At 38.3% G+C, this 22,831-nt stretch overlaps 2 protein-coding genes and 1 long non-coding RNA gene across 6 annotated transcripts in view; 2 read left to right on the forward strand and 1 right to left on the reverse strand.

Moving 5' to 3' along the window:
* Positions 1-22,831, reverse strand: part of LOC143304175 (uncharacterized) — a 112,086-nt gene that overhangs the window by 43,672 nt on the left and 45,583 nt on the right. The window lies entirely within an intron of this gene.
* On the forward strand, positions 1,443-20,916 carry LOC143304174 (uncharacterized). 4 transcript variants are annotated; one of them, XM_076626542.1, is made up of 6 exons: positions 1,443-1,799; positions 1,896-2,032; positions 2,944-3,072; positions 6,918-7,003; positions 20,138-20,250; positions 20,631-20,916. In XM_076626542.1, the coding sequence occupies exons 3-6, from the start codon at positions 2,978-2,980 to the stop codon at positions 20,712-20,714; spliced, it is 378 nt and encodes a 125-aa protein (XP_076482657.1). In that variant the 5' UTR covers positions 1,443-1,799; positions 1,896-2,032; positions 2,944-2,977; the 3' UTR covers positions 20,715-20,916. The 4 variants fall into 4 exon arrangements, with proteins under 4 accessions (XP_076482657.1, XP_076482655.1, XP_076482656.1 ...); XM_076626540.1 differs by lacking the exon at positions 1,443-1,799 and having other exon boundaries at positions 1,806-2,032; XM_076626541.1 differs by lacking the exon at positions 1,443-1,799 and having other exon boundaries at positions 1,806-2,032; positions 2,962-3,072.
* On the forward strand, positions 21,142-22,641 carry LOC143304176 (uncharacterized). The gene is made up of 4 exons (XR_013060877.1): positions 21,142-21,538; positions 21,721-21,843; positions 22,337-22,425; positions 22,530-22,641. It is a non-coding gene; the product is annotated as an uncharacterized LOC143304176 (long non-coding RNA).

Below are 22,831 nucleotides of genomic sequence, written 5' to 3' on the forward strand. Positions count from 1 at the left end.
AAAACCATCATATTATTATTCCTGCGAAAAATGTACAAATCGACGTGTTATGTAAGACACATAAAATCCTAGAAATTAGACAACCAAGCTTAATTAGCAGTAAAACCGGGTGCATAATCACATACGATCATAATATCATGAAAATAGGAGGATCGCGTAAAAATATCTCTTACGAAACCAAATTTAAGAATAGTATATACAGCTTCGAAGAAACAGATGTTCCAATATTAGAGAAAATATTAGAAACAGCTCCAAAGGTAACTCACGATTTTAATCGATATAAAGCCAACCTCGATGCATTACAAACACAAATCAGTACCCTTCAATTTGAGCGACGCATAAATTCACTGAAGGAATATGGCATATCCACACTACAAATATTAGGAATCGTAGTCCTAGGATTAGGAACAATATATGTGTCGGAGATGAAAGAACACCGGAGCCATTGGAATTTTTGATAATCCCGCAATATTGTAACCTAGAGTCTACTATAGCTGTAATTGAACAATTGTAGTTATTCAATCCGATTGTAATTGTTCGAGGGTTGTGATAATGAGCTTGGGCTCGAGGCGACAGTCAGTCACCGAACGTAGCCGCGATCACGGGATAAACGCTTTGTCTAACAAAGGCATGGAATAATTCTATAGCTCTCCTTAAAAAGGAAATAGTTGTAACACTCGACAGTAAGCATTCCAACGGTCTCTGTCCCGTAGCTCGCCACACGCAGACCCTATTCTTCGAGTAAGATGATTGCCAGATGTCGATGCGTCTCCGCAGTAATGTTCAGCTAGCCCGAGGGCCCGTTATAAATCTTAAGATTTAGCTAACTAAAGTCCTTCAAACAGACAAACAGTCTTTGTCCCAACTACGGGAAAATAGGGGAGACCTATTTTTCAACGAGCGGCGTCTCCCACTAGCAACTTTCCCTCAAGGGCGGCTAGCATCTTTTTCTAACCACCGATATGGAGATTGACCAATTAGCAACAACGCCAATTTCCCTTACTTTCTGAACGAAGGCTTTTCTCGACGAATCCGATGATCTCGTGTCCTTAGACACACCCCATTATAGTTTTCCTCTGTGGCATGATCGGGACGGGAAAGGCATTCTCGCTCGCGATCTCATTGATGAAAAGAGTAACCCTTTACGACCAGTGAATATTACGCGTCCGACTTAGATTTTGTGAGTACGTTCATCTATCATCCCGTGGACCGCGGATTCGTTATTGAACCTAGAATCATTGTCATTAGTTTCTCGATTACCTACTCTACCACGGTTACTTGTCCGGTTCTATAATAATCGTATTTGCACTAGTCAATGTCTTCTCTATTGCATAACGACAACGTGTAACCCAAACGAAGATTCGTTTCACGCCCCTAACCCTAATTCTAATGTAAACCCGACATATGTAATGTACAAATGTAATATTCGAATATCTACGCCGATCACTTCCTAAAAATGTATGTATCAAAATACTCTGCCCTACCGCTCGTGTAAACAGGATCGATCAAACATCAACAGTACCAAGGACGGTCACCTTCCGAAATATCACCGAAGACGAAGATGAGGGTATCATTCAACTTAGAAGCCCCATCAGAGCCTTACGCTTTAGCGGAGCAAAGCGAAGCTAAGGAGGGGGGAATGTCACGGTGACCGTGGGAATGCAGCGAAAGGATAATTATATCTCACATACCTTAGCCATCAAAGCAGTAACTAAGCAGTAACGGAATCTCTATGTGTCCGGCATCCAGCGATAACCCCTCCACAGGAACCAAACCCTTGATATAAAAATACCTCCCAAGTCAGTACTCGACATTCTATTCTGTTCTGTTAAAACATTCTGTATCGTTACTCTGTCAGTTTCTAATAAAATTTGTAATAACGATCATAATTGAAGTGCGAATCTCTCACCTTACGTGCGGAACGTGAAATTACCCCGAATCGACGTGACATCAGCAACCGCGTTTACGCCTCACTGCAAACCAAGCTGCTCTGACGGTGTTTTTCGAAGAAAAAAGCTTTCATCAAAACAGGGTATTTATAACTTCTTAACATACTCACTTTTAATTACAATTTGAGAACAAATAACATTATAGAATATAATAATATAATATAATATAATATAATTGTATGGATACGAATAGCTTTTAATAATGGAATTGCGTGTGGTATTTTTCGAAACATGGTGTTACACACAGGACAACATCACAAATCTGGCACTGGTATCGCGATTCGCTCCACATCAATCGATTATAATTGATAACACACTTCAGTTTTTTAATCATTTTTTGCGTGCGATAAAGACGTTTCGTATCAACAAATTTTTCATTGCGGAAAGAGGACAACATATACAATGCCCTCTTGTCTCACCATTTTATTGCTAATGAAGGCTTGTACAATACTCGTTGTATGTAAAATACGAGATGTCTTACGCAGGGCGACTATAGTCGCCCGTAATAGCGAAAGAGCTAGTCCGATCGGTCGAGAACCATCCGTGAGAACTACTGCGATCCATAATCCGAATATACTCCTTTTCATTTTGAGATATTCATCAAAATTTTCATCCGCGTTTCATCGAAAGTGATCATCCAAACAGAAGAGTGCACAAAGTAGAAACAAATTCTATTTTTGGTGAGTTGACTGGTAATGAAACGATACTGACTGATATAAACATTATATTTTATAACGTGTGTGTATGTTATATGCGTATTCAGACGAACAGTTTACATTTCTGTGTCACATGCCACGCAAGATGAATATCGATCAATCACAGTTCTGAATTTTTGCAAATTAGTGGATATAAGTGTTATTAATATTTGTTTATACAAAGCACTTTCTACGAATAAAGGAAATAAGCGAAATAAATCAAATTTGAGATGTTATCCTGAATAAGAAACATGTAACAAGCATATATATTACTTTATCATGCTAAAAATTACTTCTAGTGTAATAATAATTGTCAGACCGTTTTGGAGACCAATGGTTCATTCGGTGCAATCATCCAGTAAACTGGTCCTGAGTGATATTTGCCATGGCCGAACTTCAGGAACAAACTTGCAAAGTTTGTGCAATATGTAAGTTGTATACAAATTCAAAATTTCAGTGGCAAAATGCCAGCTTTTTAGAGATTAATGAAGGTGCACTAGAAAAATTAAGTGAAGGAGCAGAAGATTCTCAAATCAACAGTGAATCGCGTGCTTTGCTTGTGTATGAAATTAATTTTGAATTTATTTAGTCCACAATTATTTGGCATGAATTGTTGTTTGCTATCTTTAGTGCTAGCAAAAGTTTACAGAACATCGAAAATTTAATTTCACCTGCGATCTCAGTTTAGCCATACATCTCCTAAAAGGATTAAAAGATTTTTTTACAAACTTTCAAAATAATAGCTATTTTAGAACAAGGGTAGTGGAAATACATAAACATTTTGTTAATAGCGACGTGTATGTACTGATAGGAACTAATATCTGAAGAATATCTGAATGTCTTGAAAAGCTTTTTAGAGTAGAAAATAAAGTACACTTTAGAAGTTTTGAATTGTGGAGTGAAATAGGTTTATATTTTTATTTATTCGGAAGTTTGTTTGTATTATTTATTGTATTCATTTTAATATATAAAACAAAATAACGAATGAAAAATGATAGAAAATAATGAAAAGAAATATTCAGAAAAATGTAATACTTTTCTGATCTTACAAACACAAACTTTAATATTCTACTTTTAGTTTCTAATCTAAAAAATTCTCTGCCGTAATTAATTTTTAAGGCGCTGAATACTCATATCGCTATCGTTTGTCATCGAAACATCTATGTATTTTTGTTTAGTCTTATTCTAAAGTAGCCGTTATCTCAAAAGGAGGGCAAAACTGTAAATCATAAAGTCATATCGTCACATCTTAATTAAAAATAAAGCGACATATGCGTCAGTTGCTACCGGATCGATGCCCTAACGTGAACCTAACTCTTATATTTTATTCATAATATATGTAGGTGTGATAGAGCGAATGGGTATTACGGGAGATTGAAATATTATTTAACTGCTAGGTAAAAAGAGACGTTCGCTTAAACTCGCTGACTAAGCTCCCTTGTCTTCTATTGAAAACTATTGACATCGCCGATAGCTCTGTGCCCTTAACCTTTGAGCTCGAGAGGAGACTCTCAGTTGTTACGGCGTTCCATGCTAAACTCCAGTGGAGAGTGAGAGGCGACTATCTCTGTTTATCCTACTTTATCTGTTACGACCGTTCGCGGAGAGACGCGGCCGCTAGGAGAACGCGTCAGCGAGAGGCGTAAATTCTTGCTACGATGATGTTAATCGACGCCGCGAAATAGTCGTTCCCCTATTTCGTTTAGGATAACAGAGGTGGTTTAATGAATGTAACACTGTATTAACAGGTTAACATAGAACAATATATTTTACAATAATATGATGAAGATGTTACAGAAATTTGACTCGACTTTGCGATATCTCTAGATAAATTCGTTTGCTCGTCAGATTTGTCGAAGTGTCACGTTTGACTCGTCAGAAGGAACTGAACTCCCTTCGATTATTTTCGTTTTTTCTGGAAGGCGACCCCCACTACGTTCGGATCACGCCACATTCTTTTACGCGAGGTAAAATAACGGCCACGAGTCGATGTTTCTGGAGGTCGCCCTGCTTAATGAACCATGCGCTTGCCACTACAATGTTTGTTTGCCGGGCAGCCGCGACGATCCGTCTGCGACGTTGTAGGACCGCGAGCGACGGTTAGAAAATACAGCCTGTGGTAAGCCTCGTGGCGTAACATTATCCGTATTTTATCTCTACACCCAATTGTATGTAATTGTACGCAAATATAAGAGCACAAAGCCTTTCGTTCAGTCGTTATCTCACCTCACTTGTATTTCGAAACAAACTGTAGAACAGACGGACAAACGAACGAGCGAATCTCAAATAGACGATTCTGAGAGTGTTGTGTGATAACAAGCTTTCAAGCTGCACTCAAATTTTTTTTTTTTTTTTAATATTCAATTTGTACTTTAGAATTTGTTCAGCTGGACATTTGGTAAATTTTTCTAACTTAAACTCTCAAATGGATGCACAATTTCAGTGTACTTTCGAGAGCAAATGTCACAAGAAATTCTCAAACTGGCTTAACGATGCTCTAGAAAGAACCAGCCACGGAGCAGAGAAGACGATGAACCTTCTGGTAGAAGGATTATGATCCTCGGTACTTATCTCACAACTATCAGAAAACTACGACTGTCGTGACAAATTATTATTTACAAGTATATGATTCACAAATTATTATTTGTGAAATGTCAAAGCGTCGGAGAGATTCGAATGCAGAGCTCGAGAAAGGGAATTTTTAAATGAATGAGAAAGAAGAGTTTGAAAATAAACTTCCAAAATTGACGGAATATTTTTCAGTAAATATTTTTCAATCGATGAAGCAGAAACATATATCGCAATTCGCAAAAAGGTAAATTTTAGAGAAGAGGCTTTTTAAAATTTTCGAAGAGAATTTCAACGAGTCATTTCAATAACATTATCAGACTGACTAAACACAAGATATACCATTATTCGCGAAAGCAGTATGACCTTCCACTTATAGTGTCGCAAACAACTGAAGATATGAAATTATTATCGTAAAACTAAGGTCAGGGCGATACCTAATAATTTTGTCCTGTAGCGCAAAACTGACGGAATTTTAAATTTACCGTTTTATATGATAGAAAGAAAAGCATAATGTAGATTTGCTATTCAATAAAAGCAAATTCGAAATTCTTTTTAGTTGTGCCACCATCAATACCAAGTAGCGATATAAGAAATCTAAAAATCTTGATAATGTTAATATTTTCGATGAAAGTAGAACTATGTGCGTTTAGCGGTTCCGTTCTACCGAATGGCGAACAAGCCATCGTGAGTTGTGCTTCTATATCGCAAATGAAATACGGTAGATGATGCTTGCCTTAGCAGAAGTGTTTGTTGTATCGCGTATTGTAGTTACATTTTCTCCTAGACCTTTAGTTTTTTGAATAAACTGAGAAATGTAAGAACAAATGTTGCGTCTGAGATGCTTTTTCGCTCTAATAATTATTTAAACATGTTTAAATGTTCATAGTGCAATAACAATACATATCATTTTATTCGGGAGAGTCCACAGAATTTTTTTGTCTCAGCCGTAACTCAATAGCTGCTACTATAAGGAGATAAAATATTTCCAAAGTTGAAAATTTCCGATTTTCTTCAAAATTGACTTTTTCAAAAATTGTGAGTTATAGGAAAAAACGGTTTGCAAATTCGAGTGTAGCTCGCAAAAGTCTACAAGAATCGCCTATTGAAGGTTGCAAAATTAAATATGTGTCGAACAGTGTTATCAACCGAGCACGAAGAAATTCGATTTTCTTGAAAATGAAGCTTCATACGGAAAGATTTTATTCCACATTTTTCTCTTATTTTTGCAGGTAGAATAACTTCCGTCTACTTAGTCGGAGACTAACCAAATTTACATGTTTCAAACAGATTTCCAAGATCAATTTTCTCGAAAACAAAGTGTATTATTCTTTATGTCCTTCTTGTTTTTCTTCGTACAAAACTGTTTTTCGTTTGTTGATGTTATTTGGCCGGACCTTATATTTCACATATTCTAACATACTGTATTCATATAAAAATTCGCAGTATAATAATCGTTATTTTCGGTGTTAAAATCATTAATAAATATTCGTTTAATTAATCTTAAAATTGTGATACAATTACGAAAAACTAACAAAAGAATCATGTCTAGATTTTACAAGGATGTCACGAATTATATATGTCGGAGATGAAAGAACACCGGAGCCTTTGGAATTTTTGATAATCCCGCAATATTGTAACCTAGAGTCTACTATAGCTGTAATTAAACAATTGTAGTTATTCAATCCGATTGTAATTGTTCGAGAGTTGTGATAATGAACTTGGGCTCGAGGCGACAGCCAGTCGCCGAACGTAGCCGCGGTCACGGGATGAACGCTTTGTCTAACAAAGGTATGGAGTAATTCTATAGCTCTCCTTAAAAGAAATATTCCTGGCGACACGCGACAGTAAACATTCCAACGGTCTCTGTCCCGTAGCTCGCCACACGCAGACCCTATTCTTCGAGTAAGATGATTGCCAGATGTCGATGCGTCTCCGCAGTACATGTTCGGCTAGCTCGAGGGCCCGTTATAAATCTTAAGGTTTAGTTAACTAAAGTCCTTCAAACAGACAAACAGTCTTTGTCCCAACTACGGGAAGATAGGGGAGACATATTTTTCAACGAGCGGCGTCTCCCACTAGCAACTTTCCCTCGAGGGCGGCTAGCATCTTTTTCTAACCACCGATATGGAGATTGATCAATTAGCAGCAACGCCAATTTCCCTTACTTTCTGAACGAAGGCTTTTCTCGACGATTCCGATGATCTCGTGTCCTTAGACACACCCCATTATAGTTTTCCTCTGTGGCATGATCGGGACGGGAAAGACATTCTTTCTCGCGATCTCATTGATGAAAGGAGTAACTCTTTACGACCAGTGAATATTACGCGTCCGACTTAGATTTTGTGAGTACGTTCATCTATCATCCCGTCGACCGCGGATTCGTTATTGAACCTAGGATCATTGTCATTAGTTTCTCGAGCACCTAATTACCGCGGTTACTTGTCCGGTTCTATAATAATCGTATTTGCACTAGTCAATGTCTTCTCCATTGCATAACGACAACGTGTAACCCAAACGAAGATTCGTTTCACGCCCCTAACCCTAATTCTAATGTAAACCCGACATATATTTTGTATGACGCGTGCTATCATTTTGTTATCTCAAATTTATCTTCTATTTATATTTCTTTACATAATTTTCACAATATATTTATGAATTAGATGTATTTTCATAACCTACTACTAGCGTTCTACTAGCGAGTTTTCACATGCTCAATGAGATATGTAGTATAGGAAGTGTATAAATATATATTTTTTATGTATCTTCAAACACGAGCTAGAATATCGAGCATGTTATCATTTTCCTGTGGATTGTAAAATGATCAACCGTGGTTGATAAATTAACAAATTGTAAAAATTTGTCGATCTGTACTACGAGTGCGGAGTGCGAGTAGTAACGATAGTGAACACACAATTGAATACCCAAACGACAAAACTCCTGAGCTTTATACTTATTTTTACGTGGGTCCAAACTTTATCGATACGATATAGGCTCCGACCGCTCTGGGTTATTTAAAATATATGTCGGGTTAAAATCGGAATTTTGGGCGCGTGACAACTCTTCGCGTGGACTAGCCATCGTTTCACAAAGCCGAGATTATATGTACGCGTATATACAAGACTATCACAAAGCTTAACAAATAATTAAGTCTAATGAATAATAAATTTGATGAACAATGAAGTTAATAAATAATAAATTATACGAATAATTAAGTTTAACAGATAATAAGTCTAATGAATAATAAGCTTAACGAATAGTAAGATTAATGAATAATATGATTTACGAATAATGAATTTAATGTACACTATTAACAATGTGTTTGTTGGGTTCAAACGAATCCACAGCCAACGAGATAACTCTTTACTAAGCGTAAAAATAATCTTAGGCGCAAAATACGATTGACGAAAATGCTCGAGGTGTCACTCTCCAAGGCAATCGCACGAATGCCGGCCTCGTCTGAAATTTGATACGCACTCGTTAGAAGCATCGAGAAAGTTCCGAACGCCGTTGCTAGGCAGTTTCTGCTTGGAGTTTGGTTATTGATACAATGTATGTCCCATTGTATCGGCACCTCCGAGGTAACCTCACACGTGGCTAGGCCCGCTCTCGAGGCCGCATGCCGCCACAATCACACTTCTCGGAAAACCCATACAACCACTCGTCAGACCTCCGTTAGGCAAAACGTTTATCTCGTGACCGTGGCTACGTTCGGCGACCAATTGTCACTTCGAAGCCAATCTCGCTATCACTAATTTTAAACAATTACAGCTATAATAAAATCTAGGCTAAAGTACTAGAGGATGTTCCGAAAATTTCCAAGGAAAGGCTTCGGCTTTCCTTTCATCTCCGACATATAGGTAGAGAAATAGGAAAGGATAGGGGAAGACGTTTGGATATAGTGGATTTGAAGTACAATTTCATTCGCAAAATATAGCGAACCAAGAAAGAACCGTGGAAGGATTTGGACATTTGTGCGCTTCATGTGACCCTGGAGAGAAGAAAAGGAAAAAGAAACGAGAGGGAAGAGGCCAAAAGAATGAAAAATAAAACCTTTCTTCACAAAAGACAGAAAAGATTCACTATGCATATTATTCGCTTCGCCTTATCGTTATCCACGTACGCACGCACGCACGCATTACGCACATTCACGGTTTCACCTTATACACTTGTTGTGTACTATCGTATCATTTTACCGACCAGTAGCGGTTGAAAATCCTATGTACTGTCTACCTCTCACTCGGTCGCAGATACATCGTTGAAGCCAGTTTAAACTCTAGCTCTGTTTAGACTCTAGGATATCGCGCGGGAATATACGCGCTTTTTCTCATACCTATAGAAATGTTAACTCAAATTTGGCGAAATTACTTATAATATTTATATTGATATTTATTTGATCTATTAGAATCGTTTTTAGATTAATATTTATATAATATTCCATAATCCATACAATGATTTTCTTCAAGCAAATAATAATTTAATATTTTTTTAAAAGTGTGATATCGTCCAAAACAATCGCTTCTGTGTAATGGAACATTGCAAAATTTACAGACAAAACATATTCTACTTCTTTTCTTTTTTAATTGTGCAAATTCTACATTGGGGTTTTGGGGCTTTTTTACTCCGACGACTAGACACTATGTTTATAAGTTTATGTTTTCCGAAATTTGATAGTCTTTGTGGGTGATCTAGTCTGGATGATCTGCTTGTCAGCTCATAAGTGTTTGCTGTACTAGATATTTCTTCGTCGTTTTCCTTTGATCCACAATCTTCTATCCACGAAATTATCACTTTTTGCAGGAAATTTTTTATATGTATTCTTATTCTATGGCCCATAATCATTCCCGTTGGGGTCCCGGGAGCATCTCCTTTCGTCCCCTCGTAGTGGTGATCCCCACCGCTTGCCCTTCACCGTCGTTACTTCTGAGGTGATGGGCGTGATAGGTATTGAAGGAACACTCGAATATGTTTAACAATAAATATTTATTAACAAAATATATTCGGTGAGTATACTTGACGTAAAACTCGCGGTTATTAATTTCGGTTCGCGGTTCGCGGTTCGCGATTACAAGTTCGAACTCGGGTAGATTCGGGTAGATACGATTCGATATGCGCTACGAGTTCGGACGATAATTGCCTGAGATGTCGAGCAACTCGTATCAGTGATTGCTGCCAACTATCAACTATCAATTCGGACAGGCGTCTCGCGACTGACTTTCCGTCACGATGATGCTGGATAGGAAAAACTATGATGGGGCGTGTCTAAGGATACGAGATCATCGGATTCGTTTAGGAAAGCGTTGGTTCGGAAAGTGAGGGAAGTGGACGTCGTTGTTAATTGGCTAAATTTTGAGTTGGTGGTTGGAAAAGGATACTAACCATCCTTGAGAGAAAGATGCTAGTAGGAAGCGTCGTACGTGAGAAAAGCAGATTTCCCGTATCTTCCCGTAGTAGGTGGTAGATTTAGGGACTATTGGGATAAAGACTGTTTGTCCGTTTGAAGGACCTTAATTAACAAAATCCTAAGATTTGTAGCGGGCCCTTAGGTTAACTGAAAATATTCTGTAAGAATGTATCGGCATCTGGCAATCATCTTGTCTTGTATAGGGTCTTTGTGTAACGAGCCACGGGACAGAAACCGTTGGAAAGTTTGCTGTCGAGTGTCGCTACACTTCCTTCTGTTACTGCCCTCTTAGTACACATTCCTTGGTCAGCCGTTCCACCGTCTTCTGGAGACGACTGACCTCACTCTCCAGAAAGCGCACCCTCCTCCGCAGATATGCGCTGCCCGCGTGTTCATGTCCGTGAATCGGTTAGCTGTCCTTCTCGGTCCCTTCTCTTTCATCCGATTCCATCTTTATATCCTCTTTCCGCGCGTCGTCGTCGCCAACGGCACCGTCGCGGATGCAGAGACGGCAGAGATCGGCCATTGTTGAGGCGACGGCGGAGGTGGTGGTGATGTCACGTAAAATAACAAAATAAAAAAGGAATTTGAGGTGAAAAATAAAAAAAGAAAACTTTATTTTTTTTTTCTAACATCAATACACTTTACAATCTACTTCCGAACTCTAGGCGTGACTGTCTAAGACTGACTCTTATGATTTTACTTTCGATCGGATCCGATTACTTTCTTTTGTCATCCCTCAACATCCTCACCGTCCATGCATTTGTTAGGCGTCCGCGATCGTTGCCACGTGCTCTTTCTTCTAGAACCTTCGGTGGAAGGATCGTTGGGATGTTGATGGTTCATTAGGCACTTCAGCGATATACATTGTCGCCGAGTGCCGCCACATCTTTATCTCTATCGTCAGTCCGTCGGATTTGAAGTATGCCGGTCGTGACAGTGACCACGTGCGCCGTTGGAGTTCAGCGCTGGACGCTTTCGCCCTCCATGAGGCCAACCTTGACCCAGTAATCTTCCGGTATGATCGCTTGCCGAGCGCGTTCACAACGGTCGAAGAGGAAGAACACGATGACATTTCGTCGTCGAATTGTTGCAAAAATTCCAACTCTGCGTTATTTGTAAAAATCTGTTTCTGCTTATTACTTGCGAGAAGAATGGAGTTTCCATACATGGATCAGTTGACCAATAGTCGTAGAGAGCATTCATTTTTACTTGTCTCGTTAGAACTGCTAGGCCTAAAAATTTCCTTATTTCTGTTCATTTCTTTGTTTGTGATGTAATTTTCGATTTATCTATAACTTAATAATGATACCTATTCGGTTCTCTCACCAGATACTCATTAAAAGAGTCATTTCCAATGAATAAATTTGCACTGCCTAAAACACATTCTGGAGAATTCGGCATGATTTTTATATCGGGATGTCGTGGGACGACGACGCACTCAGTGCACTCCGCTTGTTTTCTTTTTTTTTTTTTTTTTTTTTTTTTTTTTGTACGTGGAGAAATACTCGTGGGCACTCCACCTCTGCGGCAGCAGCAGAGCAGCGTCGGTCTCTTACCGACTAAAACTCCACGGTGGTCATCCTGACGTTTGACAGAAGTGTTCCCGGGGTCTCTCATGAATTACTAACAGTGCACTCCTTGCACTCCGATCCTCTTGATCGAGCCAACAATGCAAATTTCCCTAACCGATTAATTTGTCGCTAGGGGAGGCCATCGCCCCCGAGGAGGCCGCGCGAAGCAGATCTTCGTCCCTCTCGCCCAATATGTGCTAATAATGGGAAGAGAAACACGGAGACCATAGGTGTTTTCTATGATTGAAAACACCGTAATTAGCACAACGTTTCGGCTGCGTCAGATCACTAGTTAATGCAGAGAACGGTCGTTGTGAGTCCAAAATGTCTTGGGCAAAATCCGCGTTAATCGTGTGCTTGATATTCTTGTTCGTTGATTGTAACTGCCAACGGATACTTTTATTCCGATTTCAAATATCGTACAACTGCGAAGTTATCAGAGAAGAGAATATACAAACTTCAAAATTCTCACCTTAAATGTATGCGGAGTCAATCGTGTTCTATTATACAATTCGGCGGTTAATCGAACTTTGGCACTTATTTCGCTTGGGCAACCTTCGTAGTTAACACTTATAAATTTCGTTTGAAGCAATTATTCGAGAGATAACTGGCAGAGTGACGGTGTAAACACTTCTATCGAAAGATGGTAGCTCTTGTTAATACTTATAAATTTCTACTAACTTGATTCCGATTAAGACAAACTGTAGTTAACACTTATAGATTTCAATTGAGACAGACTGACAGAGTGGAGGTGTAAACGCTTCAATTGACCAAATGGTAACTAACTTGTGACAAAGTGTGAATATCGTAATTGCTAGCTTAAGCTGAGGTTTCGTTTTTTTGGTTGTCTTGTTTACGCTGTGTCTTAATTTCTCATATTCCCTTTTACCTGAGGAAACGCGGGTGCTGCTTATCTTCTGCTGAAGTTTCGTCTTCTTGATTATCCTATTTACACCGCTTATTGCATAACCTGAGGCGTCTGTCGTAAAGTTAAAGGGTTTTGACAATCTTGTTACTGTCGATGAGAGTTTCTTCGATGCAGAGACCGTCGGATTGGAGTGGGAACCCCCTCTGGTTGAAGTCGTTGATACCGATCGTTGTGTAAAAGTCCGTTTTGCTAATGAAATTCCCGGAGAAGTTTTGGAGGCACATCTTCGTCACCATGCTTCTGGGAGAAAGGGAATTTCCCCTGTTGTGCGTTATTGGTGTATGCGTGAGTTCAGCGAACTTTGTCCTGGAGCTGCTCGCTTTGATTTCGATTTGGTGTAGTCGCTTCAATTTTGTTGGTTCGTTGTTTGACAAAGTCTTCTTTAATATTTGTTGATGTTGGGGCATTGTTTTTGCTAAAGGAAGAGTGATTATCGTCAAATATTAAACAAAATGCATTTAGTACCGAAGCATTTCTTGGAAGATTTACTTTTACGTTTGCTTCCCTCCAAATAACTATTATGAGAATTGTCACAATCTTCATCAAGAGAGCCATTACTTTTTTTATTTCATATTGAAAAGTTTTTCGCCGGTAATCCTAGAAGTTCTGGACGGATGGAATATTTAAGTTGCGTGAAAGGTGAAGGAAGGTTGTGGAACGAAATGACATTTATATAATTCGACAAATATATATCGAATCGAAATGTAAATCGGAACGAATTTTCCGAGCAACCCAATACTAATTTCAAATGAACCTGTGATGCCTCCATCACATTTCCTGCTTTCATCACTCAAATTATCATATAATATTCGTTTGTTTTTCATTAGGGGTCTCCTGGGTATGAAAATTTACTTACTAATTTATGACTGTTATGTATTATATTATAATAATATATATTCTAGACTACTTGCATATCTGTTATGTATTTTTGCAATTGCAAAACTGGGTAGTATTAGAGAACTCACGGGGAGACGAGTTAATACTTTGTCGATCCCAAAGATTGGGATCGAATATCATTAACACCGGCGCGTCGGTCAGGACGAAAATCACCTTTTGTCTTATCTTTTCGTGCCTATCCGTCCAAGTTATGTGTTTGCTACTAGAAGTGAGTGCATACAAGGGTTTCATTACTTGTGAAAATTTAGGAATAAATTTTCGGAAGTAAGAGGCCAAACCTATGAACTGCCTAAGCTGTGTGACGGTCGACGGTGCAGGTAAAGAATTCAAAGCTTGTATTTTTCCCGGATTTGGACGAACTTCTCCGTTACGAATTACATATCCCAAATAAAGTACCGACGTCTTCAGAAAGGAACATTTAGCGAAATTAAAAGAAAATCCGGCGTTTACGAGGGTGTTTAGTACAACGTGCAACCTTTCTAGAGCTTGGTCTATCGAGTCGGCAATTATTAGAACGTCGTCCAAATAAACAACGACATACGAATAAGCGAGGTCGCCTAAGGCTTTGAAAATGGCTCTCTGGAAAACGGCTGGTGCATTTTTCAATCCAAACGGCATCGTTACCTATTCTTATTGTTACGTTCTTCTTTGTTTTGAATCGATTCTAAACCGCTGAATTTGCACAATTTTTTTTTTGTTTTGTTTATGGTGATTTAATTAAATTTGATTTGATTTAATTTGAATTTAATAGGAAGGGAAAATTTAAATAATATGTTTGTATTTAAGATATTGATTTAAGATTTCCGGTTAAGTTCTATTTCTAAAGTTTAAAAAATTCTTTTTTATCGAAACTTTCGATTTACACGGTAGCTGCTGCCACCAGAAATAGTCTAAGGACTATTTCGATTAGAGAAATTTCTTTAGATGGTTTATTAATGAATTAATTGCTCGTGGGTAGCGTTAACTAATATTCAGGCTACTGATAAATAAATTCCACGTTTTCGGCTAACCTGCTATGTGCAGGGATACTGGCACGGGAGAGGATTAAAGCTGGGTAAGGTAAATATTTGTGCTCGTTGCACGGATTTTATTTGAATGTTGAATTATTTAGATTGTTACGTATATGTATATATATATATATATATATATATATATATATATATATATATATATATATGTCGGATCACGATTCGAATTTTGGGCGCGCGACGACTCTTCATGTGGACTAGCCATCGTTTCACAAAGCCGAGATTTTATTTACACGTATATACAGGTCTATCACTAAGCTTAACAAATAATAGGTACAACTAGTAATAAGTCTAACAAACACTAAGCCTAATGAATAATACGATCTACGAATAATTAAATTAAATAATACTATTAGCAATGTTTGAGTTCAAACGAATCCACGGTCACCGGGATAACTCCTTACTAAGCGAAACTAACTTAGACGCAAATGCGATCGTCGAAAATGCTCGATGTATCACTCTCCAAGGCAATCGCAAGAATGCCAGCCTCGTGGAGATTTTTCTCCCTGTACGATTGCATTTTGTTTTCTATACCCGTTTGGAAGCATCGAGAAGGTTCCAAACGCCGTTGCTAGGCAGTTTCTGCCTGGAGTTTTGATTACTAATACAATGTATGTCCCATTGCCGAGGCAACATCACACGTGGCTAGGCCCGCTCTCGAGGCCGCATGCCGCCACAACCACATTTCTCGGAAAACACATACAACCACTCCAGACCTCCGTTAGATAAAACATCCATCCCGTGACCGTGGCTACGTTCAGCGACCGATTGTCACCTCGAACCCAATCTCGCTTATTACAAATCTTAAGCAATTACAACTATAATAAAATCTAGGCTAAGGTACTAGAGGATGTTCCCAAAATTTCCAAGGAAAGGCTTCGGCTTTCCTTTCATCTCCGACATGTATATATACAGACATGCATGTTTCGTAATGTAGTTCTTATTTTATAATTCTTTACCGGAATGTAGGCTAGTTTCAAGTATGTATCTGTTTAATAGAATGCGCACACATATATGTCGGAGATGAAAGAACACCGGAGTCTGTAATTGAACAATTGTAGTTATTCAATCCGATTGTAATTGTTCGAGAGTTGTGATAATGAGCTTGGGCTCGAGGCGACAGTCAGTCGCCGAACGTAGCCGCGGTCGCGGGATTTGCCTAGCAAAGGTATGGAGTAATTCTATAGCTCTCCTTAAAGGAAATATTCGTGGCGACACGCGACAGTAAACATTCCAACGGTTTCTGTCCCGTGGCTCGCCACACGCAGACCCTATTCTTCGAGTAAGATGATTGCCAGATGTCGATGCGTCTCCGCAGTACATGTTCGGCTAGCTCGAGGGCCCGTTATAAATCTTAAGGTTTAGTTAACTAAAGTCCTTCAAACAGACAAACAGTCTTTGTCCCAACTACGGGAAGATAGGGGAGACATATTTTCAACGAGCGCGGTCTCCCACTAGCAACTTTCCCTCGAGGGCGGCTAGCATATTTTTCTAACCACCGATATGGAGATTGACCAATTAGCAGCAACGTCAATTTCCCTTACTTTCTGAACGAAGGCTTTTCTCGACGAATCCGATGATCTCGTATCCTTAGACACACCCCATTATAGTTTTCCTCTGTGGCATCATCGGGACGGGAAAGGCATTCTCGTTCGCGATCTCACTGATGAAAGGAGTAACCCTTTACGACCAGTGAATATCACGCATCCGACTTAGATTTTGTGAGTACGTTCATCTATCATCCCGTCGACCGCGGATTCGTTATTGAACCTAGGATCATTGTCATTAGTTTCTCGAGTGCCTAACTACCACGGTTACTTGTCCGGCTCTATAATAATTGTATTTGCACTAGTCAATGTCTTCTCTATTGCACAACGACAACGTGTAACCCAAACGAAGATTCGTTTCACGCCCCTAACCCTAATTCTAATGTTCTCTCCGACATATATATATGTTTCTGACAATGTAACTTTTATTTCTTTAATAATACAATATTGTATGTTTTATGTATTCGTTTGATTATTAAGTCTTAACTTCGTATATACTTATACTTCATAAATTGTGTTACGTCGCGTAACACTCTACCTAGCCGAGGCCACACACCGCGGGCAATGTGGCAACCAGATGTCTTCGGATACTCGCAGCGTATCCTCCATAGTTTCAAGGACCTTCCATAAATCTCATAGATTTCCTAGGAAAGGTCCTTCAAACAAAACAAACATCTGGTTCGGAAGAATTTCCAAAGACTATTGTCTACCACGGCTTAACTAAGGAAAGTTGGTTTTTCGCACGTACGCTGCAACTGTCCTCCCACTAACCACTTTCTCTCGAGGGCGGTTAAGACCCTTCGTTTAACCAACTAGAAACGAAGCCTATTCCCTCACTCTCCTAAATAACATCGGCACAAACAAATCCGATGGTCCCGTGCGCTAGACACACCCATCCTTAGCTTTCCTCCGACACATCATCGTCTCCCAGTACAGTACTGATTTTACATCCTTCGAACGGTCAACATCCTTCCACCGGGTATACACACCCGCAGATCAGTCACTCGCTCATCTCGTACATACGCATCAGCGTAACTGTCTTCGTTATAAGTTGTTGGAATAAACGGTGAAATATAACTTACTACTGTGTCATATTCATTTAACCACCTCTGTTATCTTAATCGAAACAGGGGAACGACTACTTCGCGGCGTCGATTCACCGAATCGTAGCGAGAATTTACGCCTCTCGCTGACGCGTTTTCCTCGCGACCGCGTCTCTCCGCGAACGGTCGTAACAAATCGATAATATTGTATTTGTTGCATAGTATTATAAGCATTAACTCTAGTATTTACTAGTTCATTACATGTCTAGCATATATGTTTATATTTATATGTAACTCTCCAAGTTGATTGATTAAAATATATTTATATATACATGTATATCTGGTGTTTCAATTATTTCCCCTTTTGTAGTTATTCTTATTTCCCGGTTTATTTGTTTGGTTCGTAACTCGTTCAATCCGTTAGCTGGTTTCATTTATTATTTTTTTTATACTGATCGGATTTATTAGTTGCCCTCGCCTTGTTAATCCTTCCTTTAGTTTCGTAGCGCCGTGTGTTCGTTTGTGCATTCAAATCTTTATTCGCGCGTTTTGCATGGGATAGTTTTCTTGTTCTCGTTACGGCGCGTGCGGAGCGCGGGACGTGACATCCCCGCCCTTGGAGTTCAAATTTCCAAAGGAAATTTGACTGATGGTATCTCTGAGTTCGCTCAAGGCGGACGTAGATGTCGTTGGTAGTTGAGTGACTACCGGTGTTATCGATATCCCTTGAGGTTGTGCTGTTTGATCATCGATATTTCGTTTTCTTTTGAGGTATAGTAGCAGGTGGGTAACCGAGCCGCATATTGCTGCTAATAGGGCGATTCCACATCCGTAAGTTTCACGTAATTGGTATCCATGTATGGCTATATCTATTATCGTCTTGATTAGTTTAAATATTACAAGTATTCCAAATATTGCTGCACTGACGGTTCCAAATTCCATGAAACCAATCCATAAGCTTGATATGGTATTTTTTGCTATTGTCGTTAATGTGTTTTCGTCCATCATTCCCAGAATGTTTACTGTTCCAGGGACGATTGTTTTTCCTGTTGCTCCTCTGGCCAATGTGTTCAAAACTGCAGATTTTTCTGCCGGGAACATGACGTGGTCCCGAAGTGCATCAAGGTCCTTTTGGGTGTATATTCCGCTCGTGGCCAACGACGATGGTGCTGAATATTACATACATATATATATACAATATATATATACAATATATATACAATACATATACAATATACAATATTACATATATATATACAATAATACATCCGGGCGGAGTTCCTGTGGTGCAATTGTTTCCATGGGTTTTGGTACGAATTTGTGCCAGAGTCCGTCGATATTGTATAGTGTAGGTAATACCGCGCTACATTCTCTGTGGTTTCCGTGTTGCGTTAGAATGTGTGTTTTTGGCGTTAAAAATGCGGTGCGATTCCCTTGCCAAACGGGTAGCTCCGAGTAACATTCTGTTGTATGTCGTACCTTTACTTGTACCGGAATGCATTTGACTATGTGGACTGCTTCTCCTGCGATCAGGGCCATGTGTCCTGGGGTTTTGGTTATGGTATATGCAAATTCATCGGGCAGTAAGATTGCTAAGCTTAAAGCATTCTCTATTAGTTTCTTCTGCGTGGTACATCTTTGTGTCAATATATCATGGTACAATGTTGTCATTTGTCGTTTAATATGTTTCTCTACGTAAATGAATTTTGAGTTGACGTATGCGAATATGTCCAAGTTTTCGACTGCTGTCTTTCTTTTGGAGATGAACGTATTTCCTCTTGTTGTTTCTAACAGGAACAATTTGGGATGTTCGGTGGATAGTAGGGTATATCCACACAGTGGCTGTTCTCCGGTTTTAGTCAGTGCAAATGTTACTTCCTGCGTTGTTAGTGCGTAAACTGGTTGTGCTGATTCTCTGTTGGTTTTTATTTCTTGGATCTTTGTAGCAATTCCTTCATATAGCACATCGTACTGATCAAATTTGCATGGTGAGGGTGGTTGTGGTTGCCAATAAGTGTATCCGTCTTCAGCGTCTAGACAGTTTCCTTCGCTAAAGGTACATACCGTTCCTGATTTCAGTAGAATTTTGTTCTCCTCGATCCGTACTGGCACGACTGCTGATTTTAAACTTATCCTCACTGTTGCTTGTACGACGACCTTTTCCCAGCTCCCGTATGGCTCTACATACTGTGTTCCCTGGCAGCTGCCGTCGTCTGTTAGCTTGCCGGCTAGGACAAGCGACCTTGTTTCTGTTGCATTATCCTTTAGGCCAACTATAAGGTTTTGTGGTCCGAGTGAAAACGTGCCGTCTTGGTGCATCCTTGCGCATTGTTGGGCGGTTGTTTCATGGAGGTATTCGGCGAATCCGTTATGCACTGCCGACGTGTGAGAGTGCATGCCACAGTAATATACAATTCGAGTTATTTGCACCTTGCATTGCCTTACGTTGGTAAATTCAAATTCTGAGAGTTGAAGTAATTGTATATAAATATCTTGGGTTTCAGTCAATGTAGGCTGTATGCTGCAGTCCCCGATGGAGTTTAGAGAGATAGTGGTAACATTGAGGTGGTTGCCATTGCAGTCATATCCTACCAGGCCGTGTGTTATTTTGATGAGGGTGAGTACGATGGCTAGGCAGTTCATCTTCCTATCAACAATTTATTAAATCGTTTCTTACTCTCGGGTTTATTAGAAATAAGAATAACCTTTTATTATTATTATTAATATATAAAAAAAAAGTTTATATGTTTTTTTGTGTGTTGTTTTTTTTTATTATTATTTTTTTTTTATTACAATTATAGCTTGTCTTTGAATATATATATATATATATATATATATATATATATATGTGCGTGCAATGGTAAATATGACGACTTATTTTACGAGTCACTTAGATTATCAATAGATATCGCCTACTTTACAACATGCGTGTATGTATATATTGTTAAACATTAGGTGAAAGTTATATGCATAGTTATAAATGTCATTTGTTTACAGGTGGATAGCAAAAGTATTTGGTTTCGTGAGTGGCGTACAGGTGCTTTACAGTTCTACGGTACGGATTGCTATTCCTTGGACTAAAAAAAAAAATTCTTTCGATGTCTGTCAGATTTTTGTAAACGAACATGCATGGAAGGATTTTCTGCAGAGATTCAAAATGCTCTCTGGATTCCTCGTGAAACGTCTGGACAACATCTACATGTTCTTCCATCCGTCGTTCAGAGAATGGTTGATGAATTCGCCATCAGTTCTATACACACATACAAAAATAGTTAATATATATATATTATATATTTTTTTTCCTTTTTTTTTATATATATATGTTTCATTCGGACCTGTTCCTTGTATGAATACTGTATCTCTATATATAATATAATATATATAATATGTTATGATTATGTTAGTTGTTATTTATTATATGTATTTTCCTTAACTCTCTCCCCTTTTTTTTGTTGTTGTTTTTTTTTTTTTATTAGTACCTAACATTACTATTACGATGCTGTATTACATTCTATTGGCTATTATTTGGATGTGAGCGCGACGAATTTTTCAACATGGCCGCTCGCGTGTATCTTTGGTATGGCGTTGGTTTAATGTCAACAGTAGCGTGTCGTTGAAATAGTTAATTAATTGTTAATCACTATAATTTTACTTAGTAATGTTTTTGTAATATTGTTTTGTGTTTCATGATATTGTGTGTGTCAATACCGTGTGCTACCTTAATGTGATAGCATGGATTGTATTGTTATCGAATTTCGATAGTCATTGTTTTGATTATACGTGACTTGCATTTATATAAGTCTTGTTTAATTTAGTTAATGTTTTTTGTGTATTGTGTTACCAGATATTTTGTGTAGCGTAACTTTATTCTTTTGCACCGAGTTCAGTCATGTTGTTAATATTTAGTTAGTCTATCTTGATTAATTTCTAACCTACTTCTGTGTTTATTGACCTTTCTCATTCTTTTCTATTAATTTATTATTGCTTGTACTTGCTATTTGCTATTATTTTGTGTATGATATGAATTAGTTTCTTTATTAGTGATTAAAATCTATTTGTTAGATTAACATTGTCTGTAATTCTTCAGATTCTACTCTTTCGATGCTGCATCACTTACCTAGATCATTCCCACAACATCATCCGATTCTTCGATAAGCCTTGGATACTTACTACGGTTGTCTTCAATCGTCTTATATCTGTGGCTATAAAGGTACTGTTTAATTCATTTAATTTAATATGTGTATAATGCATTGTGTGTGCGACCGCTATTGTGCATTACAAAATCCACTTCTACATGTTAGATATAATAATATAACAATGCTACGTAGATTAATACATAATAAAATATCCTTTTACTTTCAATTAATCTATCTTAATTATTTTCTAACCACTTTCTATATTTATCAGCTATTTTATTTCTTCTTGTTAATCTGCGAAATCCATGCATGTACACTTCCTTGTATGGTGATTGATTGTTCACGAGGTAAGTTGCACTTTCACTGTTTTCGTTATTCGTTGAACTAGCTCGTTTCCCATTCAAACAGTAATTGGAGCACTTGTAATAAGCTTCTTTTCTTTTGAGGTTTCCGCCATCTGTGTTGTTCGATGAACAGTGCAATGCTTCCACAGTATTGTTATAACATTTAGTACTGTTGTATTTTGCATTAAGGCAATTGAAGTTAATTAGTTCATTTATTTTTCAGCTGGCTGTTGTACATGGTGTTTTGCAAACAGAGATCCATAACCTATTTTGCACGTAAACCTTCTCGTATGATGATTACTTGTTCACAAGGTAACTTTCACTTTCACTCTTTTAATTTTATTGAATCAACACGTTGTATATTCAAACAATAATTGGAGTACACATGATAATTTTCCTTTTTTTTTCTTTTTTAGGTTTTCCCTATCTGTATTATTCCACGAACAGTGTCACACTTCCTTTTGATTTATCCACAATATAGTTATAACACTTAGTAACCTCGTATTTTGCACTGAGACATTTGAGACTAATTTATTCATTTATTTTAGGTAGCTGTCGTACATTATGTTCCACGAACAACGATCCATAACCTATACTTGCACGTACACTTTCTTGTATGTTGATCACTTGTTCACAAGGTAACTTTCACTTTCACTAGTTAATTGTTCATTGAGTTAACACGTTTTATATTTAAGCAATAATTGAAACACATATAATA

This window comes from Bombus vancouverensis, unplaced genomic scaffold (assembly GCF_051014615.1).
Source record: "Bombus vancouverensis nearcticus unplaced genomic scaffold, iyBomVanc1_principal scaffold0025, whole genome shotgun sequence".
In the NCBI taxonomy this organism is placed as follows: Eukaryota; Metazoa; Arthropoda; class Insecta; order Hymenoptera; family Apidae; genus Bombus; species Bombus vancouverensis.

Bases quoted from the DNA above. Each gene is read 5' to 3' on its own strand.
- LOC143304174 (XM_076626542.1), top strand. From the start codon at position 2,978: ATGGTTCATTCGGTGCAATCATCCAGTAAACTGGTCCTGAGTGATATT. The intron at 7,004-20,137 runs GTATGGAGTAAT...CTTGGGTTTCAG, and splicing joins GAACGCTTTGTCTAACAAAG to TCAATGTAGGCTGTATGCTG. The intron at 20,251-20,630 runs GTGAGTACGATG...ATTTGTTTACAG, and splicing joins CGTGTGTTATTTTGATGAGG to GTGGATAGCAAAAGTATTTG.